The sequence below is a fragment of the Trachemys scripta genome, chromosome 11 (genome assembly GCF_013100865.1).
Source record: "Trachemys scripta elegans isolate TJP31775 chromosome 11, CAS_Tse_1.0, whole genome shotgun sequence".
Lineage (NCBI taxonomy): Eukaryota > Metazoa > Chordata > Testudines > Emydidae > Trachemys > Trachemys scripta.
In genome coordinates, this window is record NC_048308.1 from 14,224,372 (window position 1) to 14,247,972 (window position 23,601).

Genomic DNA, 23,601 nt, shown 5'->3' on the forward strand with positions numbered 1-23,601 from the left:
CCAGTGACCAGATAAATGGCCTGGTAAAGGACTTAAAAAAAAAGTACTGGATAAAGGAACAAAATGGGGGAGGGGGTTGGGGACTTCTCTGATTGGTACGTCAGGGAACCTTCCCTCCCTCTCTCCTCCCCCCCCATTCTCATAGCCTGCCTTAACCCTCTTACGAGGGTGGTGGGTAGTAAGGTCCAAGCCATGGGTCGGCTGGGGGACCTGAATGGAAACAAAGGGGGGTGCTGATGAAAGCCCTGGAGAATTGATTTGAATAAGCATAGATTTGCCTGCACTGTACACGTTATCTCCGGGTAGTCTCAGACATCTATATAATAAAGTTGCAATCTGATTAAAATCCATAACAAGTGTCTCCTGTCCTTCTTGCAGTGTACCCAGACAATGGCTACCTACCATTCTCTGCCTCTAAATATCTGCTGATAATTGAACTTTAAAATGAAGTACAGTGCTGTAGACAAAGCAGTAATGACAAACAGAGAGAGGGTCCTTCTGTAAAGTGGTGAATTCAAAGGGATCCTTCTGTAAAGTGCTGAATTCAAAGGGATTTGAGGACTCTTAGCGGCTCACTGAATCAGCCCTTAGTGTATGTAGACATAAGGGGTAACACTTGTCCTTGATGCTACTCCACTGAAGTTCTCCCCATAACATAGGGTAATATAGCATTGCTATTATTCCCTATTTCTCCATATAAGAAACATATTACAGAATAGTTAGGATGGAAAATCAGGAGGAAAGAAATATTTTGACCAAAATCAAACTTGAATCCTTATATCTACTGTGTAAAATCCTACAACACAAAATACAGATATGTCAGCTGTTATATTTAGTAATAACTGCTTCCTTGTAACTTGGTAGAAAGAAAGAAAGAAAGAAAGAAAGAAAGAAAGAAAGAAAGAAAGAAAGAAAGAAAGAAAGAAAGAACTGGAAAAACTCCCATTTACTTCAACGGACTTTAAATGAGACTCAAATAAATAATAGTCTTTAAGAAATTACTTTTTTTCTTTTATATCACACCACTCTAGCATGTTCTATCAGCTGTCAACATATTTTCCAGGTTGCAGACATAATCATTAAGGTTAAAGGTCTAGAGAACAATAAAGGAATGTTACCAGTGCACCTGCCACGCTTTTATTCTAACCTGGAAATGAATATATTTTATCCCAAGAAATTCAGCATATTAAATACAAGTAGTCTAAGGTGAGTTACCAACATGAAGCTTATCAAAAATAAGTAATAAAATCAATATGCTCCTATTTCTGAATATTGATTTCTGAAATTAAGGAAAGCAAAATGTTTCACCTATGTGGAATTTTAACACAGAGTTTATTGTCCCAAAACATAAAAAAGAAGAAGAAAAGATTTATTTGAATAGTGATTTAGTATATCTGTCTATATTATGTTTTGTGAATAATGGGAATGCAATCATAAGGTAAATCATAAATGATAAAACATTTAAAGTGTCAATTAAGGAGAAAACTGAATATATGAGTAGTTTGCTTACCTGTTTGACATCATATGCAAGAAGAACAAATCTTAAATCTGGTGAAACTGAGTATCTTGATGCTTTGAAAGTTACCTAAAAACAGGTAATAATATGGGTAATTAACACATGTAAGGTCATTTTTTTCCCCAAAGATTCTGACATTCACTTAAGACCTTTACCACTGCAAGATAGTTCGTATTACAAACAACTGAATTATTTGTGCATCATAGACTCATAGACTCTAAGATCAGAAGGGACAATTATGATCATCTAGTCTGACCTCCCGCATGATGCGGGCCACAAAAGCTGACCCTCCCACTCCTGGAAGAATTCTCTCCCTTGACTCAGCTGTTGAAGTCCCCAAATCATGATTTAAAGACTTCAAATCGCTGAGAATCCTCCAGCAAGCAACCCCTGCCCCATGCTGCGGAGGAAGGCGAAAAACCTCCAGGGCCTCTGCCAATCTACCCTGGAGGAAAATTCCTTCCCGACCCCAAATATGGCGATCAGCTGAACCCCGAGCATGCGGGCAAGATTCTCTAGCCAGACCCTCTGGAAAAAGTTCTCTGTAGTAACTTTTAATATCCCATCATTGACCATTGTTGCTAATTACCAGCGATGGCATGTTATTGACCTAATGACTAAAATCACTTTATCCCATCAAACCATCCCCTTCATAAACCTATCAAGCTTAATCTTAAAGCCAGAGAGGTCTTTCGCCCCCACTGTTTCCCTCGGAAGGCTGTTCCAAAATTTCACCCCTCTGATGGTTAGAAACCTTCGTCTAATTTCAAGCCTAAACTTCCCCACGACCAGTTTATATCCATTCGTTCTCGTGTCCACATTAGTACTAAGCTGAAATAATTCCTCTCCTTCCCTGGTATTTATCCCTCTGATATATTTAAAGAGAGCAATCATATCCCCCATCAGCCTTCTTTTGGTTAAGGTAAACAAACTGAGCTCCTCGAGTCTCCTTTCATACGACAGATTTTCCATTCCTCAGATCATCCTAGTGGCCCTTCTTTGTACCTGTTCCAGTTTGATTTCATCCTTTTTAAACATGGGAGACCAGAACTGCACACAGTACTCCAAATGAGGTCTCACCAGTGCATTGTATAACGGAACCAGCACCTCCTTATCCCTACTAGAAATACCTCGCCTAATGCATCCCAAGACCGCAGTAGCTTTTTTCACGGCCACGTCACATTGTCGACTCATAGTCATCCTGCGATCAACCAGGACTCCGAGGTCCTTCTCCTCTTCCGTTACTTCCAACTGATGTGTCCCTAGCTTATAACTAAAATTCTTGTTATTTATCCCTAAATGCATAACCTTACACTTCTCACTATTAAATTTCATCCTATTACTATTACTCCAGTTTACAAGGTCATCCAAATCTCCCTGCAGGATATCCCGATCCTTCTCTGAATTGGCAATACCTCCCAACTTTGTGTCATCCACAAACTTTACCAGCCCACTCCTACATTTAGTTCCGAGGTCAGTAATGAATAGATTAAATAAAATCAGACCCAAAACCGAACCTTGAGGAACTCCACTGGTAACCTCCCTCCAACCTGACAGTTCACCTTTCAGTACGACCCGCTGCAGTCTACCCTTTAACCAGTTCTTTATCCACCTCTGTATTTTCATATTGATCCCCATCTTTTCCAATTTAACCAATAATTCCTCATGAGGTACCGTATCAAGTGCTTTACTGAGGTCGGGGTATATTAGATCCACCGCATTTCCTTTATCTAAATAATCTGTTACTTTCTCAAAGAAGGAAATCAGGTTGGTTTGGCACGATCTACCTTTCGTAAAACCGTGTTGTAATTTGTCCCAATTGGCATTGTCCTCAAGGTCCTTAACTACTTTCTCCTTCAAAATTTTTTCCAAGGCCTTGCATATACAGATGTTAAACTAACAGCCCTGTATTTACAAGGGTCACTTTTTCCCCCCTTCTTGAAAATAGGAACCACATTAGCTATTCTCCAGTCAAACGGTACCACCCCGGGGTTAACAGATTCATTAAAAATTATCGCTAATGGGCTTGCAATTTCTCGCACCAGTTCCTTTAATATTCTCGGATGAAGATCATCTGGTCCGCCCGATTTAGTCCAGTTAAGCTGTTTGAGTTTGGCTTCTACCTTGGATACGGTAATGTCAATCCCCATTCCTTTATTCCCATTAGTCTCGCTTCTACTATTCCTCAGCCTTTCATTAGCCTCATTAAATACCGATGCAAAATATTCATTTAGATATTGTGCCATGCCTAGATTATCCTTAATCTCCACTCCATCTACAGTCTTAAGTGTCCCACTTCTTCTTTCTTTGTTTTCTTCCTATCTACATGGCTATAAAAGCTCTTGCTATATTAATTCTCAGTGTAATTTCATTGACATTATTAGACTACAACAGATTAATTTGGCTGCTACACTATCAACAAATTTAAAAAAACTCTGAGACTTGGTCATGATAGCAACACTATGCTCAACATTAACTGTTTGAAGGAGGGCAACTGTAATCAGCACAGTAGAGGAAAGACTAAGTTCTGCTGATATATACTTCATAGACAATTATGACAGAGATGCCTCATTGCTTAAGCTTAAAGATAATTGTGACATTGCACCCCATAATGCTTTATAGAAATATGCTTATGAGTGTAAATATGACATAACTGGAATATGTCTTATGCTAGAGATGCCATGTAACATATCTTTGTTATGAGTGTTGGCTCTATGTTTGTATTTAAAGTGTTTGCTGTAGAAAGCACCTAAGGCAGATGTGGTCAACATAGTGTGAAGGGGTTACTCAAGCAATTGGGAGACTTGGCAAACAAAGAACCTTGATAGACGCCAATCCATATCCAAGCTTTCCTGGGAATTCCTGTAGAAAACTGAGTCATGCATGGGCATGTGACTTGCCCATGTGACTCCAAAACTCCATTTTGTAGCTGGATTCTACACAGGGAAAGAGAGGGGTTTCCACCCACAAGAGAAAGTCTATGTAAGCCCCTGGAAGCCCCTCCATTTTGTCTTCAGCTGGCACAAAAGATAGCCTCTCCACCCCAAGGAGATGCCTGAAAGAAACTGGAACAAAGGACAGTAACTACAGGAATGTGAGTGATTGCTGGACCCAGACTAGGAGGAAGTATAGTCTGTAAAAGAGGCTTATTGGAACATCTCTGAGGGTGAGATTTACCTGCATTTAGTTTTTACTGTATTAGGCTTAGACCTGCGTGCTTTATTTTATTTTGCTTGGTAATTTACTTCGTTCTGTCTGTTATTACTGAGAACCACTTAAATCCTACTTTTTTATTTAATAAAATCACTTTTTACTTATTAATGAACCCAGCGTATGTATTAATTAATGTGCATATCTCTCTATCAGTGTTACAGAGGGTGAACAATTTATGAGTTTACCCTATATACGTTTTATACAGGGTAAAACGGATTTATTTGAGGTTTGGACCCCATTGGGAGTTGGGTGTCTGAGTGTTGAAGACAGGAGCACTTCTTACACTGCTTTCAATTAAGCCTACAGCTTGTGGGGGATGTGATTCAGACTTGAATCTGTGTTTGCAGCAGGCAAGCATGTCTGGCTCAAACAAGGCAAGGTACTGGAGTCCCAAGCTGGCAGAGAAAATGGGCTCACAGCACATCAGGTGGCAGTCCCAAAGGCATTTCTGTGACCAAACCCATCATAATAATGTACAGAAAAAAATGGATAAGCACATTTAAGCAATAGAGCTTTGTCTCTCTAGTTGCTTCTCCTTTATCTTTATGAGCATAAACATTTTGTAGAACAACCTTCACTAAGAGGGAATGTCTTTTATTTTACAGGAAATTCAAAGAAAACAAAAAGAAAATCCTGGTGGAAAGTAAAGTGAAACAGAAAGCATCATTATAAAACGAATATTGCTTTATATATGGTTAAGTCTACATGACACCCAATTGAATTGAGTATTGTAATTTAATCAAGGGGTAATGCTGATGTCAGAAAGAATTTAATGCATTTGATGTAGCAAGAGGATCAGTGTGCCAGAAAAAATAGTACCACTGAAGAAAAATAGTTTACCTTAATTTGGAAATATTTGCTATCTACAGAACGAAAGGGTCAAAAAACAGGTAGTGAAGATATAGGCAAGATGAAAAGAATGGAAGCAGCATAACTGGGGGTGGGAATAGTAGCCCAGAATTGGGTATACCCACAATAAAAAGGTTTTTCGTGGATGCTGTTATTCTCAAAGGGCCTGTGCACATGTACACAAATGCCTGAGCTGACTAACTTGGGGTGTGCAAGGGTGTCTAAACTGGGCCTTGCTAAACACCACATTCAGGCTAGCTAATGCCCTCAGATAAGTGTATGTACATCTCTCGCTAAATTCAGAGGAAATTGCATGTTTGACTCTGAAGGCAGAATTTTAGCCCTTTCAAAACTAATAGAACCAACCTTGCAAAAGTAATCACTCGGCAAACTTAGGTTTTGAAACAAAACGCCCATGGTAAATGTATTATTTTAATATTGAGCACAGCACTTCTACAAGTGGCTGGAGGAAAAAAGAAATACAAAAAACAGCCACCAGAGAAAAAGAAAGGAAAAGGATTGTGGGTTTAAAATAATTTTTTTGCTTGTTCAAAACAAGAGATTCCTGTCCCCCCAACCTAACGTTGATTGACTGACTGACTTATGCAGTCAAGACAGATCATGTACATGAACATTTCACTTATTTGGCAAAGCACTAAGAACATTTTTAGATGTGAAGTTCTACTTCATTCTGGCAATGTATTAATTATTGCCACACTAACTCAGTCTTCTGCAATATATAACCTGGGAAGTTTTCCAAAATCATTTTCAAGCAAGTGAGGTTTCCTGCATTTAGTGAGAATCTTCAGTCAGTGATTATGCCACTACAACACTAATGACGCACTCAGACTAAACACCTGGGCAGCTCAGCTGCAGAATGTTGGCACTTTTAGGCAAAGCCAGTATGAGCTAGTTTCTTATTTTCCATTAAAAGATCATCTCAAGTATCTAGGGATTTATAATTGTGTGAGACATGCTGAAGATGTCCTGGTTCACTTTGCACTCACCTGCACTGTTTTGTATGGTTCTGGGAGTGTCACATGTATAAGTGGAGTGTAAGTAAGTTACAGTCTCCTAATTACAGTTAGTGGTTTTGGCAGATTATTTCCCTCCTTCTGGTATAATGGGATTATTCTTGCTAACAGAAGTTGAAAATATGGAATATTTGTATACGTTCCACAAGCAGGAAAATTAATATTACGCCAGCAGAAAACATACTAAATAAGCTTGGCAATGCATGCATGCTAACACTTTCCAAAATTCACTTTAAAAATGCAATGAATGTATTTATCAAGATTGAGATTTTCAGATGAGCCTAAGGGAGTTAGTGAGGTGCCCATTTGAATTTCACTAGCGTTTGGGTGCCTAACTTCCTTAGGCTTTTGTGAAAATCTCAGCCTCGTTTTTTTGGGGGGCATCAAACGATAAGTTTGGCAATAAAATAAGAAATTTAGCCAGTGTTAATTTTCACCATTATATTCACAGAAAACAGCTTTCTAGGAAAAAAACAAGTTAACACCTGTACCTCTATTCATGCCAAATAGGAAAAATATGCCAAGCTCAGAGTCTGTAGGACCATCATAGTGAAAGAAAGGCAGAGAGAGTAGGTGTTCCACATGCTCTTCTTCCGGGTTCTTCCTTGCCCACATGACAGACATCTGACTCCCTTATGGGTGAGAGGATGTCAGTTGGAGTCGAACTTACAACAGTTCAGTGCACACTGGGCCTGATTATAACTGATAACTGATGCTGCTTCCAGTCTCTACATAACTTTAAAAGTGTTTTGAAATGAGATCCTCAGAAGAGAAATACAGTTTTTTTGTGTGGGTTTTTTATTTATTTATGTTTGGTGGGAAGGGTTATTGTTTACATAAGAACGGTCATACTGGGTCAGACCAAAGGTCAATCCAGCCCAGTATCCTGTCTTCTGACAGAGGCCAATGCCAGGTGCCCCAATGGGAATGAACAGAACAAGTAATCATCAAGTGATCCATCCCCTGTCACTCATTCCCAGCTTCTGGAAGACAGAGGCTAGGGACACCATCCGTACCTGGCTAATAGCCATTGATGGACATATCCTCCATGAACTTATCTAGTTCTTTTTTGGAACCCTGTTATAGTCTTGGCCTTCACAACATTCTCTGGCAAAGAATTCCACATACTTCCTTTTGCTTTTTTTTAAACCTGCTGCCTATTAATTTCAATTGGTGGTTTGTGTGTTATGAGGAGTAAATAACACTTCCTTATTTACTTTCTCCACACCAGTCATGATTTTATAGACCTCTATCATATCCCCCCTTCGTCATCCCTTTTCCAAGCTGAAAAGTCACAGTCTTATTAATCTCTCTGCATATGGAAGCGATTCCATACCGCTAATAATTTTTGTTGCCCTTTTCTGAACCTTTTCCAATTCCAATATATTTTTTTTTGAGATGGGGCAACCACATCTGCACATCTGTTTCTAGCCAGCATGTTCTCTACCTTTCTGAGGGAGGGATTTTCTGTTTTGTTTGGTTTTCATTAAGCATTTTTTTAATCTGGGACTTTAGTGCCTTTAACCCTACCAAGAATAGAGCCATTTCAAGACTGCTCCTCTAAAATTGACCGTAAAAAATAATACTTAGCACTTCACACAGTAATTTGTGTCTTCACAATATTAGCTGAGGGACTATGCTGTTGATGTTCATTGACCTGTTCAGGTCACCTTATCAGATGGTCATTGGCCAAGTGGTAATGCAGAGCAGTAATCAAAGGGTAAGGATTACATGGATAGCGTTAACATGGCACTAAGTTTCAAAATAGTTTCCTAAAGCGGCAGTGGCAACTATGGGAACAGTGAGCATCAGGCCCCCTTTCATTTCTGTAAATCAGAAGTTTGGTACACAGAGTTTTGTACCAGTGTAAAGGTAGACTGAGAAAGGATTCAGGACCATTGTTGATAATTAGGATAGGGAGCAATTAGTGGACAGGGCCTAGCTGCAGAAAAGGCAGTGTAGCAGTAGACAGAGAAGGCTTAAGAAGAAAGTCTGGTAGCAGTCAGAAAATGCAGGGTAATAGGAGAAGGATAGTCCAGTGGTTAGGACACGAGGCCAGGACTTGGGAAACTAGTTCTGTTTGTTCTGTTTCTGTGCGACTGAGCAAGTCAATTAACCTTTGTGCCTCAGTTCCCATTCTGTAAAATGGGATAATATGACTTCCCTATCTCCCAGCAGCATTATGAAAAGAAATACATTAAAGACTGTAAGGCACTGAGCTACTACAGTAATAAGGGGCATATAAGTATGGTAGGAAGTAATTAAGGAAGGCCCAAGAAGAGAGAGAAATGGATCCTGATAGCAGAGAGGGCCTTACAGCAAAAAGAAATATAGCCAAGAGAGACACAGAACTGGAAATAAAAAAATAATAGCCCCCTAGAAAGCTAAAAAAAGACACACACAAAAGACCTAGACAGAAGAGACTAGCAACATGCCAGGTCAATGGAACAAGAGAAACAATGGCAGATGCATGAAATTAAAGAGACTGATGAAGTCAGGCGCATAGACAGATAGAGTAGGCAAACTCCAAACTTGAGTGGATTCTCCTGTTATTGGGTCTGGCCTGAGATTTTTATGTATTCTACAGTATATGATAAATTATATACAAAAATCACACTAAACAGGGAATTCAGGTTGTAAAGTCAAGCACTCAGAAGTTAGGAAACGCCTGTGTTAAGGTTGCCTGTGCAACCTTAATTTGTTCCCCTGGTGTGTATGCCTTATGACACAGCCTATAACTGCACTATTACATGCTATTGTTTATATACACTGTCCTATATTTTTAAAAACCAAACTGAAAAATCAAAATGCATCATGTGTTTCCATATTGACCTGAAATAGGCATTGGGACCTTTACATCCACAACATCAGTGGTCCCCAACGCAGTGCCTGAGGGTGCCATGGCACCCACTGGGGCATTTATGTGCGCCAGCCCAGTGACCAGCAGGGGAGAGAAGCCGCGGCCCCGTGCCTGACGGGGACAGAGAACTCAGGCTGCGGGCACGGTGTTCTCTGTTCCCAGCAGGCGCGGGGCCTGCCTAGTGCCCAGCCGGGGAGAGAAGCTGGGGCCCCGCGCCTGCTGGGGACAGAGTACTCCGGGGCTGCGGGCACCAGTGTTCTCTGTCCTCACGGCTTCTCTCCAGCTTCTCTCTTCTCTCTGGATTAATATATTATGTAATATTAAATATGATTTTTTTTTATTATTTAGTGTACAAATACAAAATAAGCCTTGAAAAATTGTTGGCGCCCGCCCCTCTTCTAAAAACATGAATGTGCTACTGGCCACAAAAAGACTTCTGCCACTTGAGCTAATGGAGTAACTGGTAGTAAAAAGCTATTTCCCTCTCTGCAGGCGAGCTACTAGAGGGAGATGAAAGAAGCACTTTGCCAAGGGGTTTCATGGCTGTTTCCTGACATCAGAGGACTACTGAGACTTAGGAATCCTGAGTTCAATTCCAGGTTCTGGAGGGGAATGTTGTCTAGTTGTCATAAACCCTGTTTGCCACACAACCTGTTGCTGGCCCACTCTACTCCTAACCAATCCCCACCCCAATCATTTCTGTGTTCCTGTCCCTATTCCCGCCCCCCATAGCTCTGTCCTTGCCCACCCTGTCCCCAGCATTGTCTTCTGCCCTTCTCCTGACCCTGTGCTCTTATCTCTTTCTGGCCCTCATGTTCTCCCCCACCAGCTCCTGTCCCTGACCCCCTTCACATGTGACTCCTGGGCTATCCCTGCACTGCCCTGATTCTTGTTCCTGTTCCCCACTCCACAGTTCTTCAACACCCTTTGCATTCCACTCAGGATGTTTCCTCCTGCCTGGGCACCTGCAGTGGGATTGGGGACAGCATTGAGAGCACAGGAGAAGGTCTCTCTGCTCTCGGTTCTTGATACCTAGTGCCACAGAATCACCCAGCAGGCAGGGCCAATTGCAGGGAAAGTCAAGCTCAGCACTGGACCCTGGGATGGAGCATGCTAAATCACTCTGTGAGGATGGGCCAGGCATAGTGTAGTCTGCAAGTAGAGACTGTGAAGGGGCTTGCAGCATTGAGTATAATTAGGGATGGATTTTCAAAAAGATACAAAGGGCAGTTAAGTGCCTTTCCTTTGTGCTTTAAAAAGCCTCCCCCTTATTTACAAACATATTTTGAACAAATTTGTGGATATTGACCACTCTGATGAGTTACAAAAACTGTTGCAGATGTTCTTGAACTTTTACCAAGGGATCCTTACAATTTTATTTATCAATCATTCTCTCAGATTTTCGCATATCTATGTGCATTGTTGCACTGCACTAATAAACCATAATATAAAATAAATGAGCTATAGAGGTTATTTAACATTTAGAAGTGCATATGTGGGTGATGTTCTAATGTTCATAACATATTCACAACATGTAAGTGTCATTAAAACACCCCATGTTGCAAAAGTGAGTAATATTTGTGTGGTATAAAGTGTAGTTTAAAGCATTTACTATTATTCACTCTTATTAATCTTTTGTGGAAAGCTCTTAAATAAAACAGAACCATGTAAGCTGCTTTTGCAATTAAAGCTACGATAATCAACAAAGAACTATAATTACACTATGATGCTGTATTGAGTTTCCAGTCAAGAGAGAGGGAGGTGACAATAAAGGAAAGCTTACTGTGAACAATTCTATGTGAAATATCACAAAAATATTCACTGCCAAAAGCTCCATTCAGACTAAAATTCTAATTCTGTGCTTTTGGCTGCAAGGCCTCTGCAGGGCTTCTACAGCTGGGTTGCCACAGAGCCTAATCGTGATTCATGAGCCAAAACTATTTCTGCTCTGCTCACCCATCTGACACCATGCATCTAATTAGCAGGCAGCAAAAAGTAATCCCTCTCTATCAATCCACGTGCAAAAGATGGCCCACAGTAATATCATACTAGAAGCACAATACACTCTGGGGTACATCAAATGGGAAGCCCCTGGAAACTTATGCAATTTAAACAGATTAACTGGATGAGACCCGGGACAGAGGCTCTTAAGCCTGACATTAAGCTTTCTTGAAAAGGCAGGGGAACCAGGGCCATGGGGAAGGTGGATTTTTGAAGAGCAAGGGTAAACATAAGCGCATGAGATTCATATTTGTAACAGGGTCCCCTAACTATGTGAGGGGATCAAACTAGAACATAATTTTGGGATAATTAAATATGCATGGTGAGGCAACTGCATAAATCCAAATTATTTTATTCTATATTTCTAAGATTAGTCCTCTAAAGGGCAAGGAAAGTAGAGGGACTGCATTAATTTGATGTGGCATTCTCTTGAATGCTTGCTGGACAGTAAGCACCACTTTGGAATGACTCACTTTTTTCCATACCCATCTCATGAGCACAGATTTGCAAGTTAAAAATGCACCAAAAGCAACATGACATTTCTCAGCAATATAGACCTTTCTGATGTAGATGAGTGGATAAGTCTTCTTACCAACTAATGTCCTTTGTTATTAGCGTCTGGAGTTCAAGCCCATCACACACACAAGACTTTGAATACATGGCACAAGGTACTTCTATGTGACTTTCAGAGCTTGCACATCCAATCAAAACTCCAGCAGCTTAAGTGTGACTCAGAAAGGCAAGTTTTCATAACAGGGATAATTCCAGAACTAAACTGGCTGCACAAAGGGCTCCCTTGTCCAGTTAAACCCATTTCCTTCCTTCCAACCATGCTGCCAGAAATTGATCCTACGGCTTCTGCTGCATATATGATAATATGCATACAGTTAGTGGAGTGTGGAGAGATCAACAAAAGGAGGAGAAACTAACTCTTTCTTTTATGCAGAAGTGTTGGGGGGAAATGAATCACTCCTCCTTCCATTTGCCCTGCTCCTCTACAGCCAGAAGGTTACAAGGAGTGGGAAGAGAAAAAAAGAAATGCCATACCAGCAATAAAGGAAGTAAGAGAATGTCTCCTCCCACCCAGATGCTTTTCTGCTGAGGTGATCTGATGCTGTTTGAGTTAAGCTGTTTGATTTAGTGGCTACAGCAAAAGACAGAGTCTAGACTCCTGGTGGTTCCCCAGGTTGCTACTGCCTCACTCTGTGACCTAGGACCACTCATCTCTGTGCTTCTGTGATTAATGTGTGATGTTCAAATAAGAATATCATTACTCTATTTGTATTACAATAATAAGCACAAGGCATTTCCTTGTATAAATATAGATAGTTCCTTAGCGTTATTCGTGAGCCATGGTTTTTTTTTTTCCTTGCAGAGATTCTCATAACTCCATGCTCTGTCCTCTTAGCAATGGAAGGTGAAAATGAATGGTCTGCAGGTCTCTCCTGAGGTTAGAGAGAGTTAAAACACTCTCCTTTCTCTCTATTATCCACTTCACACTCTGCACAGGATGCACCTAAAAAGAACAGGAGCACTTGTGGCACTTTAGAGACTAACAAATTTATTAGGATGCACCTAGTTTCCTATCTGGAACACAAGTGCTTTGATGGCCTTCCTGCTGTTGAATCCTGCCTCTGGTCACAAAGAGCAGGATTGATTTCTCTTAACAATTCTGTATGTGTGAATAGTGATGCATAAATTACTCCCACTCCCCCCCCCCCCCCCCTTTCTGTTGCTGTCATCCTTCAAGGTTAAGACTTTCCACTGCAGTCACAAGATATGCACAATCAGCTAACATGTGGATGGAGACTGGGTAGCACCAAAGTGAATGGGCCAGGAACTGGTAGGTCTTAAAGCAATAGCCCCTATTTTATTTCTGTTTCTAACTTCTTCCCACATCCTTAATCATCACACATGTGGTAGATGGATCCTAGCAGTTTTTGAGAATTAATACATTTGCCATATTTTCAGTTACTAATTTTTAGTGGTCTTTTTGGGAGGGCAGCAGTGGAAGGAAGGGAAATGTTGACGTTGGTTGTTTTCAATGGCTATGAATTGGGAAGAGGATTATGGGTCATTGGGTCCCTATTCTTTTTTCATATTTGCAATTTCCTGTATTGTTTTTTGTTTGGGGTTTATATAATCTAGGTGAGGGCAGCCATGCTGGTAGTATGGTGAGGGATGGGAGAAAGATGAGAGACCATCTGCATGCATTTCATGAGTTCAAGCAAGCATGCAGACCCCCTTTCTTGTTCCTTCATGCAGCCATCTCTGAAATTGCGTTTATGATTGGGTTACTAACAGTTAATCCATTTATTGACAAAGTTTTAAAAGAAATGACAGTAAAAAGAGTCTGTTAAAAAAGGAGAAAAAAAGCATGTCAGAAAAATGGCAACCTTATTTAGACAAAAATGTGGTATGACTCCAAAATCATTTTGGAATTATAGTGTGTAATAAGAATAAAGATTTGCTGCTGACTGCTAAATTGGTGAGCAGGAGCTTACATTCCAGGGTGACAGGAACATTAGCTAAATAATAGAGAATGTATTGCCATCACACATTGATACAGCATCACAATATAAATTCAAGATGCCATGTTGTTTACTGTTGATTAGTTTCTAGTCTCTTTGGCTCCATGGACTATTGAAGTTGCTTAGCTTCCAGCTGTTAACATTTGCATACCACTGGTTTAGAGTATTAACTGTTTATTGGCCAGCTAGAGATGGCACACTATTCACTGGTTAATTCTGACAGGTTCACTGAAGTTGAAGGATATAGTTCAGAAAATGCATCTAATCAATAACCTGCAGAGATAGGCTATTTATGATGCTTCTTGAAATGGTTTTGTAATTTTTTCCCTATCAATACATTTTGTTAACGATTAGATTATTTTGTTAATGGGCTGATTATATAAAGTATTCAGTCTTCTCTACTCATGTTTGGAGAGGACAAATGGCTTAATTATAGTAATTTTTAAGACAGTCTTTGAATAAATCCATAGGACACTTAGAAAAAACCCTGCTATTTTCTATAGAAACTTTTAAAAGATAACAGAGGGTCCTATGGCACCTTTGAGACTAACAGAAGTATTGGGAGCATAAGCTTTCGTGGGTAAGAACCTCACTTCTTCAGATGCAAGATGTGAGGTTCTTACCCACGAAAGCTTATGCGCCCAAGACTTCTGTTAGTCTTAAAAGTTGCCACAGGACCCTCTGTTGCTTTTTACAGATTCAGACTAACCCGGCTACCCCTCTGATTTTAAAAGATATTCTCTTTGGAGGAGAAATAGAGACTTTAAAAGAAGAAAACACCAGAACTTCTTAATAAATTCCAGCACCATTACACCTTGATTAAAAACTAAAGTGGTATTTTTCTTAAGGAAAAAAAAAACTTTTCTATAATGCACGTAACACAGAACTTACTAATTAGCCCAGAGTCTGCCTTTTTGTGCTGAGTGAGTTTTGCTGGCAGATATACATGGAGAGGGAACACAGTGAATGTCTTTCAAAGGCTTTTCAGAAGGCTTTGCCTCTGCATTTTAGACAGAAAGTGACACTAAGTAGGATAAAAGAAAACTTACTCTTCACAAAATGGCAATCTCCAAGGAGTAAAGCAAGAACCTCTGAGCTGCACACTAGGGGCCTGCATGCATCAAGGGACTGGTAATAAAGTAAGATGATATTCACTTATAAGATTCTGGTTCAAATATAGCCAATTTAGAGAGCAACCAAGAGCCATGACTACCTCTTTGGTTGTGTCCCTGAAAGAAGATTATTATTGCAGTCTGATTTCTAATAGGCAATTATCAACCTCACTAAGAAAAACTCACCCCCTTATTGGCTATTTGGACAGAAAAAGATAGAGAGAGAGTGAAAAGTGGAGGAATGTTTCATACTGAAAAGTGGCTTCTCTAGGATGGGAAACGTGTGGAAACTTGCATTGCCAGTGCCTGTGTTATTGTGTGCCCATGTTTTTGATGAGCACAAGACAGCTCTGCAGGGTGTTAAGCCAGCACCATTTCTATTTGTGCACTAATGATTAAGCAGATATGACAGTGAGAGAGGAATTATGATTAGTGATTCAGGAGTTTAACCTTGGAAGAGTACATCTAGCAGTGTGGAGAAGGGGGAGCATTTTTGAGGGGAGAGCTTAGAGAAGTGGGAGTATTTTGAATTTCAATTTTGCAACCTGCTTCTGTTTCATTATGACCCCATGTTAGGACTGTTTGCTGAGTATTCATCACAGACAGAAAGTTGTCAGGTACAGCAAAATTCCCTTTTATTATTATACCTACAAGTCATGTTTAGGCTTCTGCTCCACATACAGTTTTTTCATTCCACTTATATGTGACTGTGGGTAGAATCTACCTCATTTGTGCTTTCAACTTTTTACTATGCTCACATACTGCATTCAAATGAGCTTCTTGTGGAAAACAGACACATCATCTCTCTATTCTTTGCCTCTGTTCCACATATAGGCCTGCTCGACTGTTGGTTGGGTATTAGGCATCTTTGATCAGTTGCTAACTTCTAATTAAGAGTGTGTGTCTTGTGCCTTGAACTCAGTCTGGGTGATCTGAGGTTGAACTCGTCCCGTCTCATGCAAACCCAGAAAAGAGCAACCTTCTGAAAAGAGGGGGCATTTGCAGTGTTTGGCTACTGTCCACATCAATTTGTTGTAATATGGTGTTTTTCCATATGGAAAAGGAGCATTTTTACTCAAGTGGACAAAAAGAGACATTTATAATTGGTAATGCCAGCCGTTCTCAATGTCAGATTGAGCCTTGAGGCATGGCTGGTATATAAGGTGCACCACTCCAGAAATAGACCCAGGAGACACTGGGTCTCACAGACACACCCCTCAGACAATTCCCTACCCTCTGTCTCCTGCTCAGTCCAGAAGGGTATCACATTTTCTGTAGGCCTATACCAACAGAAAATGCAGACCCCGCCCCCTGCAGTGGCTAAGGGAGTCCTTTGCTTCTGGAGATTGGTTCATTCCCAAGAGCTCCTGTTCTCCTACCACTAGTTGAAGTGTTTAGAGGAAGCAGCTGGCTGGGGCCTGGTGCCCCTGAAACAGAGAATGCTCCTGAGGTGGGGGAGAAAGGAAGTTACATTAAAATGAAATACAGGGAGCAAACAAAGCCAAGGTAACTTTGGGCTGCATCAGCAAAGGCATCACAACACAGACCAGGAAGGAGATAATTCCTTGCCATGTGGCTCTGTTGACAATGAGTCTTGAATTCAGTCCTGGGCACCTTCGTCCACAAAAACTGAAGTAAATTCAGAAACCAGCAACATAAAAGATCAAAGGGCTGTAGGGACAGATTTGTAAGGAAGAATTGAAAAGGATGAAATATGTACCGCATGGCTTGATGAAGTGAGGATTACAGGTAGTATCACTGGGCATAATGGGATGAAATAGAACAAAGGGAAACTTGAGCTAAATATCAAAAAGTATCCTAAGAATAATTATTATTAAGGGAGCACCCTGCCACTTGCAAGGCATTTCACAAGAAATCCAGAGAGCACACAATCTAAATTCAGAGCAACAGGTAAGTAGAGAGAGGTGAGTGGAATTGAGAAATATATACTTTTTCTTTATTTAATTATGAGAGCTGCTTGAATCTATAGTAATGTTAACAAAATGGAAAAAAACATTGGAAAATTTTGAAAAAAAAAACCCTCACATTTTTCAACCAACTATATGGTTTAATTTTTCAAATTTTGATTTTTTTTTATTTCAAATTTTGACCAAAAACCACCCACGGAAAACTTCTCAATGTTTTAATATCCCCCCAGCCATTTTATGATCAACTCTACTTATTATACCCATCAGCTAGATTCACTGTAGGCAGCACAGCAGAAGTCAGCCTTCAAAGGCCTCTATCAGACTGTCTGCCAAGCAAATGATAATATACTGGATTGGAAAATCTCGCATTAACAGTGGAATGGGTGGTATTTTCCATCCCTAATATCATCTATTCTAAATAGATTCTATATCATTTTTAAGCACTACATTCTTTGTCTGTTATAGACAAATGTCAAATTATTATTAACTGGATGCCATTTAAAAGTGACATACAATTTTAATGCGTAAAATAAGTATGTATTACTTACAAAAGTTGTATTTTCCAATAATAACGTGGTTGTATTTGTTTCTACATTCAGTTTAACAACATGTCCATTCCTATTTTTATACACCACTTCTGTATCTGCAACAATAAAGGCATTATCAATTAGCAAAAACACTGAGTATTTAATACATCTGCAGAGACAACAAGCATATTTAATAAACAAAATAATTGCAAGACACACTGATACATTAAAATGTGTGCAAACAAACTGAGGAATGAACCTCACTCATAATGTCTATTTTGTTTGCTTGAGTTGAGACCATTAAATAGATCAAACTGTTTATGCCCCAAATCCTGTTAATCTGATTCAAGGAGAACAATCCTCAATAGGGTCATTCCTGTGAGTTTAGAGAGTCCACCCTCCTGTGAGCAAAGCAAGTACCATTATGCACATGGTTTCAAGGCTGAAAACTGCTCACATGAACATCCCTGTAAGACAAGTAGATTCATTAAAGTGGATGGACGACTCACATGATGAAGAGCCTTTCTAGCGGGTAAGGTTTTTGCAGGACAAACCCTGGACATTCTATTTCTCATATGAATGCTTTTGTTACACGTCTGTCCTTTTCCTTTAAACACGTCTGCTGCCCTATCACCTGTAAGTGATACTATCACTACAGGTAATGGGCAGCAGATATATTTAAAGGAAAAGGACACAAGTATAATAAAAGCATTTAGGTTCTCTCTCACTTGACTAATTTATAAATACTGAAGGAATCTCCCGCTACTGGTTTAATAAATTGCAGTCAGACTATATCTTACATTTTTCTGTTCTGTATTCTAGTTAGGAATAGATGATGAAACATGAGTAAATCAAAGGAATGAGTTACACTACACTAGCAGAAAAGGATTAAGACATAGATATGATATGATCTGTTACGGTATGTTTACTTACAACATACATAAAAAAATTTCATGTTAAAGTCTGCAATGTGAGTAAATCGTCTCTCAAGAACTTGTTCTACTGTTAGTTACCATTACAAAAGAATAATTTATAAAAATACATTCAAACTACAGACAAAACTACAATATGTAAAGATACATTAACTGTGATTATTATGAAAGCATATGGGTTAAGAAAGGTATGTCAGCCTTAACTTTCAACCCCAAGTTTTTGTCTAACATATCTTCACCATTAATAAGAGATACCAGGATGAAATTCTAACCTCCCCCACATTGAAATTGATGGGAGTTTTACTATTGTCATCAATAGATCCAGCATTCACCCTTAGTTTTGCCTTTTCATTTTTGAAGGAAATCTAAGGCTGCAATACATTTGCAGAAACTGTTATATCTGTGTTTTTAAATACTTTAGGGTATAACCCGATGAAGTTTATGGGTAAAATCATAGGGCTAGCTATTGACTAGCCCTAGCACACCTGCAGAAAGGGAGAAAGACCCTAGCTTCCTGGCTTTGATTAAACCTTTCCTGCAGATACAATATTTAATCACGTATAACTCCTTTGTTATAAATATCTGGAAAACAGGAATTATAATGAAAGTTCTTAAGTAAACCTATAGGAAAGGCTAAAAATGACGCTGAAATAGAGAAAAGAACACCAACTCACTGTAATGTCTGAGAAACGTATTACAGATTACTGAATTTTATGAACTAACAAGCAAACATGACTGGGGGAATACTCAAGGTTACAGCATCACAAAATATGCTTTATTTATTCATGTAGAGAAACCTAGTTTAGTATTGTTTGACAGTACAGAAATTAAGAGTGTATAATACTGGTGAATATGCTCTAGTATGATTTGTGAAATTAATGAAGTTTAATTAGGAGACCTCACTAATCTAATATTCTATCTTTGTTGAGGTGGGATTGACAGAGTTTTGGTCAGGATTATTGTATCTGTGGTTCAGAAGTGAAAATGAGGAAGGTTGTGAAGTGAAGAATTAATAGCTGTAGTTCTAAAAAAGAACATGATATATTTTTAATAAGAGACAATGCTTTGCAGGCAACTATTGTTCACAGCTTCCTTGCAAGCCAGTAATACCTTCATAATATACTGGCATGCAAAGATTTAAAATTTATATTATTTTTGTCATTTGTACTTCAATAACACGGAATAGCCCCAACCAAGACTAGAGCTCCATAGTGATAGTCAATGTTATATAGCAAGACCTGGTGCCTGACTTGAAAAATGTAAAATGTATATACACAAGTCACACACAAGATGGGGGAAAGGATTCCTCTGTCCCGCTGGTGTATTGCATTTAAAAACAACAAACAACAACAAAAAACTTTGATGTTCCATTAGCAACTACTTTACAGGGTCCTGGTTCATGACTAGAACTCCTAGGCCCTAGCGCAATGCCACCTAACAATAGCATTGGGATGTACCTGATACTACATGTATCTCCTTTAATTCAATAAACCATTTCACTGCTTCCTCACATACATCAGGAAAAATGTACTTCAAAGGCCATGCTTTGGGGCCCAATCCTACAAAGACATCGGCACATGAATAATTTCACTCATGTTAAGTACCCTCTCATGAGTTAAAACTACTTATGTCAGCAAAGCTATATCAGTGCATAAGTGTTTACAAGATCAGCAGCACAATATGTAGCCCCAGAAGTCCATTTAGCCAGAGATACATGGCATGTGAGGCAGCAGTGAAATGGTGAACTGTCTAAATGAAGATTAATTTAAGAGTTTGTTTTTATTTGTCAAGTTGGAAGAAAATGTTATCCTAGTGGTTAGCAAAGAGAACTGGAAGTCAGGACTTCTCAGACTGAACATTCCTGGATGCTGACTGCACCTCAGTCTTCCATCTGCATATTGGATATAATTATACCTTAGTGGACAAGCATTCATTAAATGAATGTCTATAAAGTGCTTTGAGATCCTCAGAGAGCATGTTACGTAAAAACACTGCATAAGTGTTGAATGTAAGTATAGTAATCATGGGCAATCATCATTAATTTATATGAAAGTGCCAATCCAATGAATGACACTCTGTATGATAAAGAACACTTAGCAGACTAGATAATGGAGCAGTTGATGGCCACTCAACATAATGATGATATTTTGACTGGTAGCTGAAATGTAAGAGGGAGGTGAAAGAGAGGACTATAAGATCACATAGACATGTAGGTTAGTTCTTACATAGTGTGATGGTTCTTGATGGGTCCAGATTCTCTGAATATTTATTTTGGTCAAATAAGGGCTAGATTGTTATAGTTCTCACACAGCTGTGAAGGGGAATAAGGACACCAGTTGTAATTCTGACCAGAGGAAAGAGCAGAGGTTGTGCTTGATACCCACCCTAAGGAAATGGACAAGGATTGGGTGCAGATGGGAAAGGAGCTCTGGCTCCATTCCAAAACTCACCAACCACAGTAGCTGGCTGGCTGTAGAGGAGGGAGGTAAGCTGCTCCTTCTAAAAGGAGTTAAGTAACTTACTTACCTGTCAGAACACGGAAGGAGCATGGGAGTCACAATTCATTCTCCCTGTATATAGCAGCAATGTGCCATTCCTTACTTTAGCAGATGGTCAAGATAGCATCTAGACCTAACCAACTGAAAGGCACTATCCCCAATCGCCCCTCAATCAAACCATCATTGGCTTGCAGATTTCTGGTAGACATCATGGCAAGAGTAGGCCTAAAGGGCAGATCTGAAGAGGGATATGGCTTCACAGACCAATTTGGACAGAAAATTCTGTGTGTACTAGGACACCATGGAAGAAAACAAACAGGTGGGAAAAGCCAAGGACATCACTGTAATGGAGCAGAGGGAGGTTGGGTAGATGCAACAAGAGGGAAAGACCTACAAAGAGACATGAAGTTGCAGAATAGAAGTTAGAACTTGATGCAGTGGTGAACAGAGAGGGATTCAAAGGAATGTGGGGAGTGACATGGTTAGAAAAGGGTCTTTTTTTCCCCAGAAGAAGCTTATTGATTATAGCTGTAGTTTCAAAACTGACTTTGGGTGGGCAGATCCCTACACAGTGTGGATCCCTATCAAAGTCAGCAGAACTCCATTCAAGTGCACAGCTCAGCATGCATGGATCTAACTGCAGGAGCTGGCCCTTTACCACTATTTTGTCTTGCAGAAAGTCTTGGGAATTCTGATTGCCAGATGAATAGTTAGGCAATTCAAATATCTCAAATTTAACTGTTAATGGCAAATACATGTATGATCATCACAATAATTTCACTTGAGCCAGCAATGCCAGTGTTGCACAATACTATTTGATCCTATAAGCTACAATGGGAAACTACAGGTTATTTTTCCATACTGTGAAAACCAACATGTCATGTTCAAATGTCTAAACCTTATAATCACACTGCTGTAACTTTTTAGAGGCAGAGTTGTTCCCTGTTGAAACAGCCTCAGAGCAGAATTTGGAAAACAAGTGTTGTACTGCTTTGCTTCTGCATTTATAATAATAATACTTAGTACTTATACAGCATATTTCAACTTCAGAGCACTTTACAAATATTAACTAGCTATCTTTGGCAGTTCTGATAAATGGAGCAAACCCTCTTTTACATACTCATGAGAGCATTTTACTAAACACTCAGTGAAAAACAATATTTATAAAGTTCCTATAAAGTGAGCAAACACTGGATAGGTTTGAAACAGTGACAAAAACTAAGAGTGGGTAAAAGATATGTGTATGAGGTCTGATGAAATTTCTCTACCATAATTCATTTATACCAATGTACATTTTCCATGCTCTGTCAAGCTATAGCCTTCACCAAATGACCCTAGGCTCAGTAATTTTAAATTTCCTATTGTTTGTCTCTCCCACTTCTATACAGATTCTGCCCAAATCTTCCTTTCCCCAGTATTTGTTCATTTTAAAAATACATCAATTCACCACAGCTCCAAGAGGTGATGGGCCCCTTCTTCAGATATCAGCCCACACCCCTTGGGGTGCCTGCCCTAGATGGCCACAGGAATTCCAATTTTTTTCTGTTCCACTGTCCAGCGGGCAAAGGAGGGTCCACACATGCAAGAGGGGAGAAAGTCCATTGGTCAATTATGAAGTTCTGATGCCCATGGTTACAGAGGTGCGACCAGGGCCTTCTACAGTTACTCCATGTCTAGTTCTACTAGTTCAAAAGTGTGTTTGGGGAGGAGTTCAGCATTACAAATGCAACTGAAGAAGTACCACCCACCCACCCCTGCTGCAGATGGGTGCCTGAGTGCTGTAAGTAGCTCCAGTGCAGGGTGTTAACAATATGTTAAAAGGAAGAATGGCATGCCGCAAATACTGTCCCATCCAAAAGAGGAGAAAAAGTAGCATCAACCCCATCCTCAGTATTGCCCCTCCCACCACACATGCACAATCAGGATCCATAGTCTAATATATCAGGCTATTAACTCACTGAACAACTCCTATTTCCACCTGGACAATACTCTTGTCCTTGGTCTCGTCCTTATTATGGAGCATGATGTGCTCCCCTAGTACCACTGAAGTCAGTTTGGTAATCAAACAACGTAACCAGGGTGGGGGAAGAGGTGGTTTGTGACTGAGGGTTTACTCCCTCAACAATTGGCTCTGGGGAGTGTAAACTGGCAGAGGCTTTGCTAGTCCCAGAGGGGCTGCCCAGTTATAAGAGTTCCTTTCTCCCTTCTATAGGATGTAATCCTGTGTTACCTGCGGCTGGGTATCTATAGAATGAGAGCAGAGGAAGACACATGAAGCACCCCATGGTGGTAAGAGACAAAGGGTGAAATCCTGGCTCACTGAAGTCAACCCACTGATTTTAACAGGGACAAGATCTGACCCTAAATATATCCTTTTCCCCATACTTGCATCTGCATTTTCCTATTTTTATGTATAAATTAAAGAAAAAGGATTTTTAAAAAATTCATTGGTACTAGAGCAAGATTTACAATCCGCATCTAGCTCAGGAGCAGGTGATATACCGCATTTGGAAAAAAAGGAAGGAATGGAATATGTAAAAAGCAGATGCATCCAATGACTGTGCATTCATTTGAAAACCAAATGAAGCAGATCCTTCATA

The 23,601-nt window shown here is 39.8% G+C and overlaps 1 protein-coding gene across 4 annotated transcripts in view; it reads right to left on the bottom strand.

Annotated features, from left to right (window-relative positions):
- Positions 1-23,601, bottom strand: part of DPP10 (dipeptidyl peptidase like 10) — an 827,330-nt gene that overhangs the window by 194,672 nt on the left and 609,057 nt on the right. For all 4 annotated transcript variants that reach the window (XM_034785374.1, XM_034785373.1, XM_034785376.1 and 1 more), the window contains exons 4-5: positions 17,593-17,687; positions 1,511-1,585 (exon numbers count right to left, since the gene is read on the bottom strand). In XM_034785374.1, the coding sequence (XP_034641265.1) occupies positions 1,511-1,585; positions 17,593-17,687 (170 nt within the window). The remainder of the gene's footprint in view (positions 1-1,510; positions 1,586-17,592; positions 17,688-23,601) is intronic.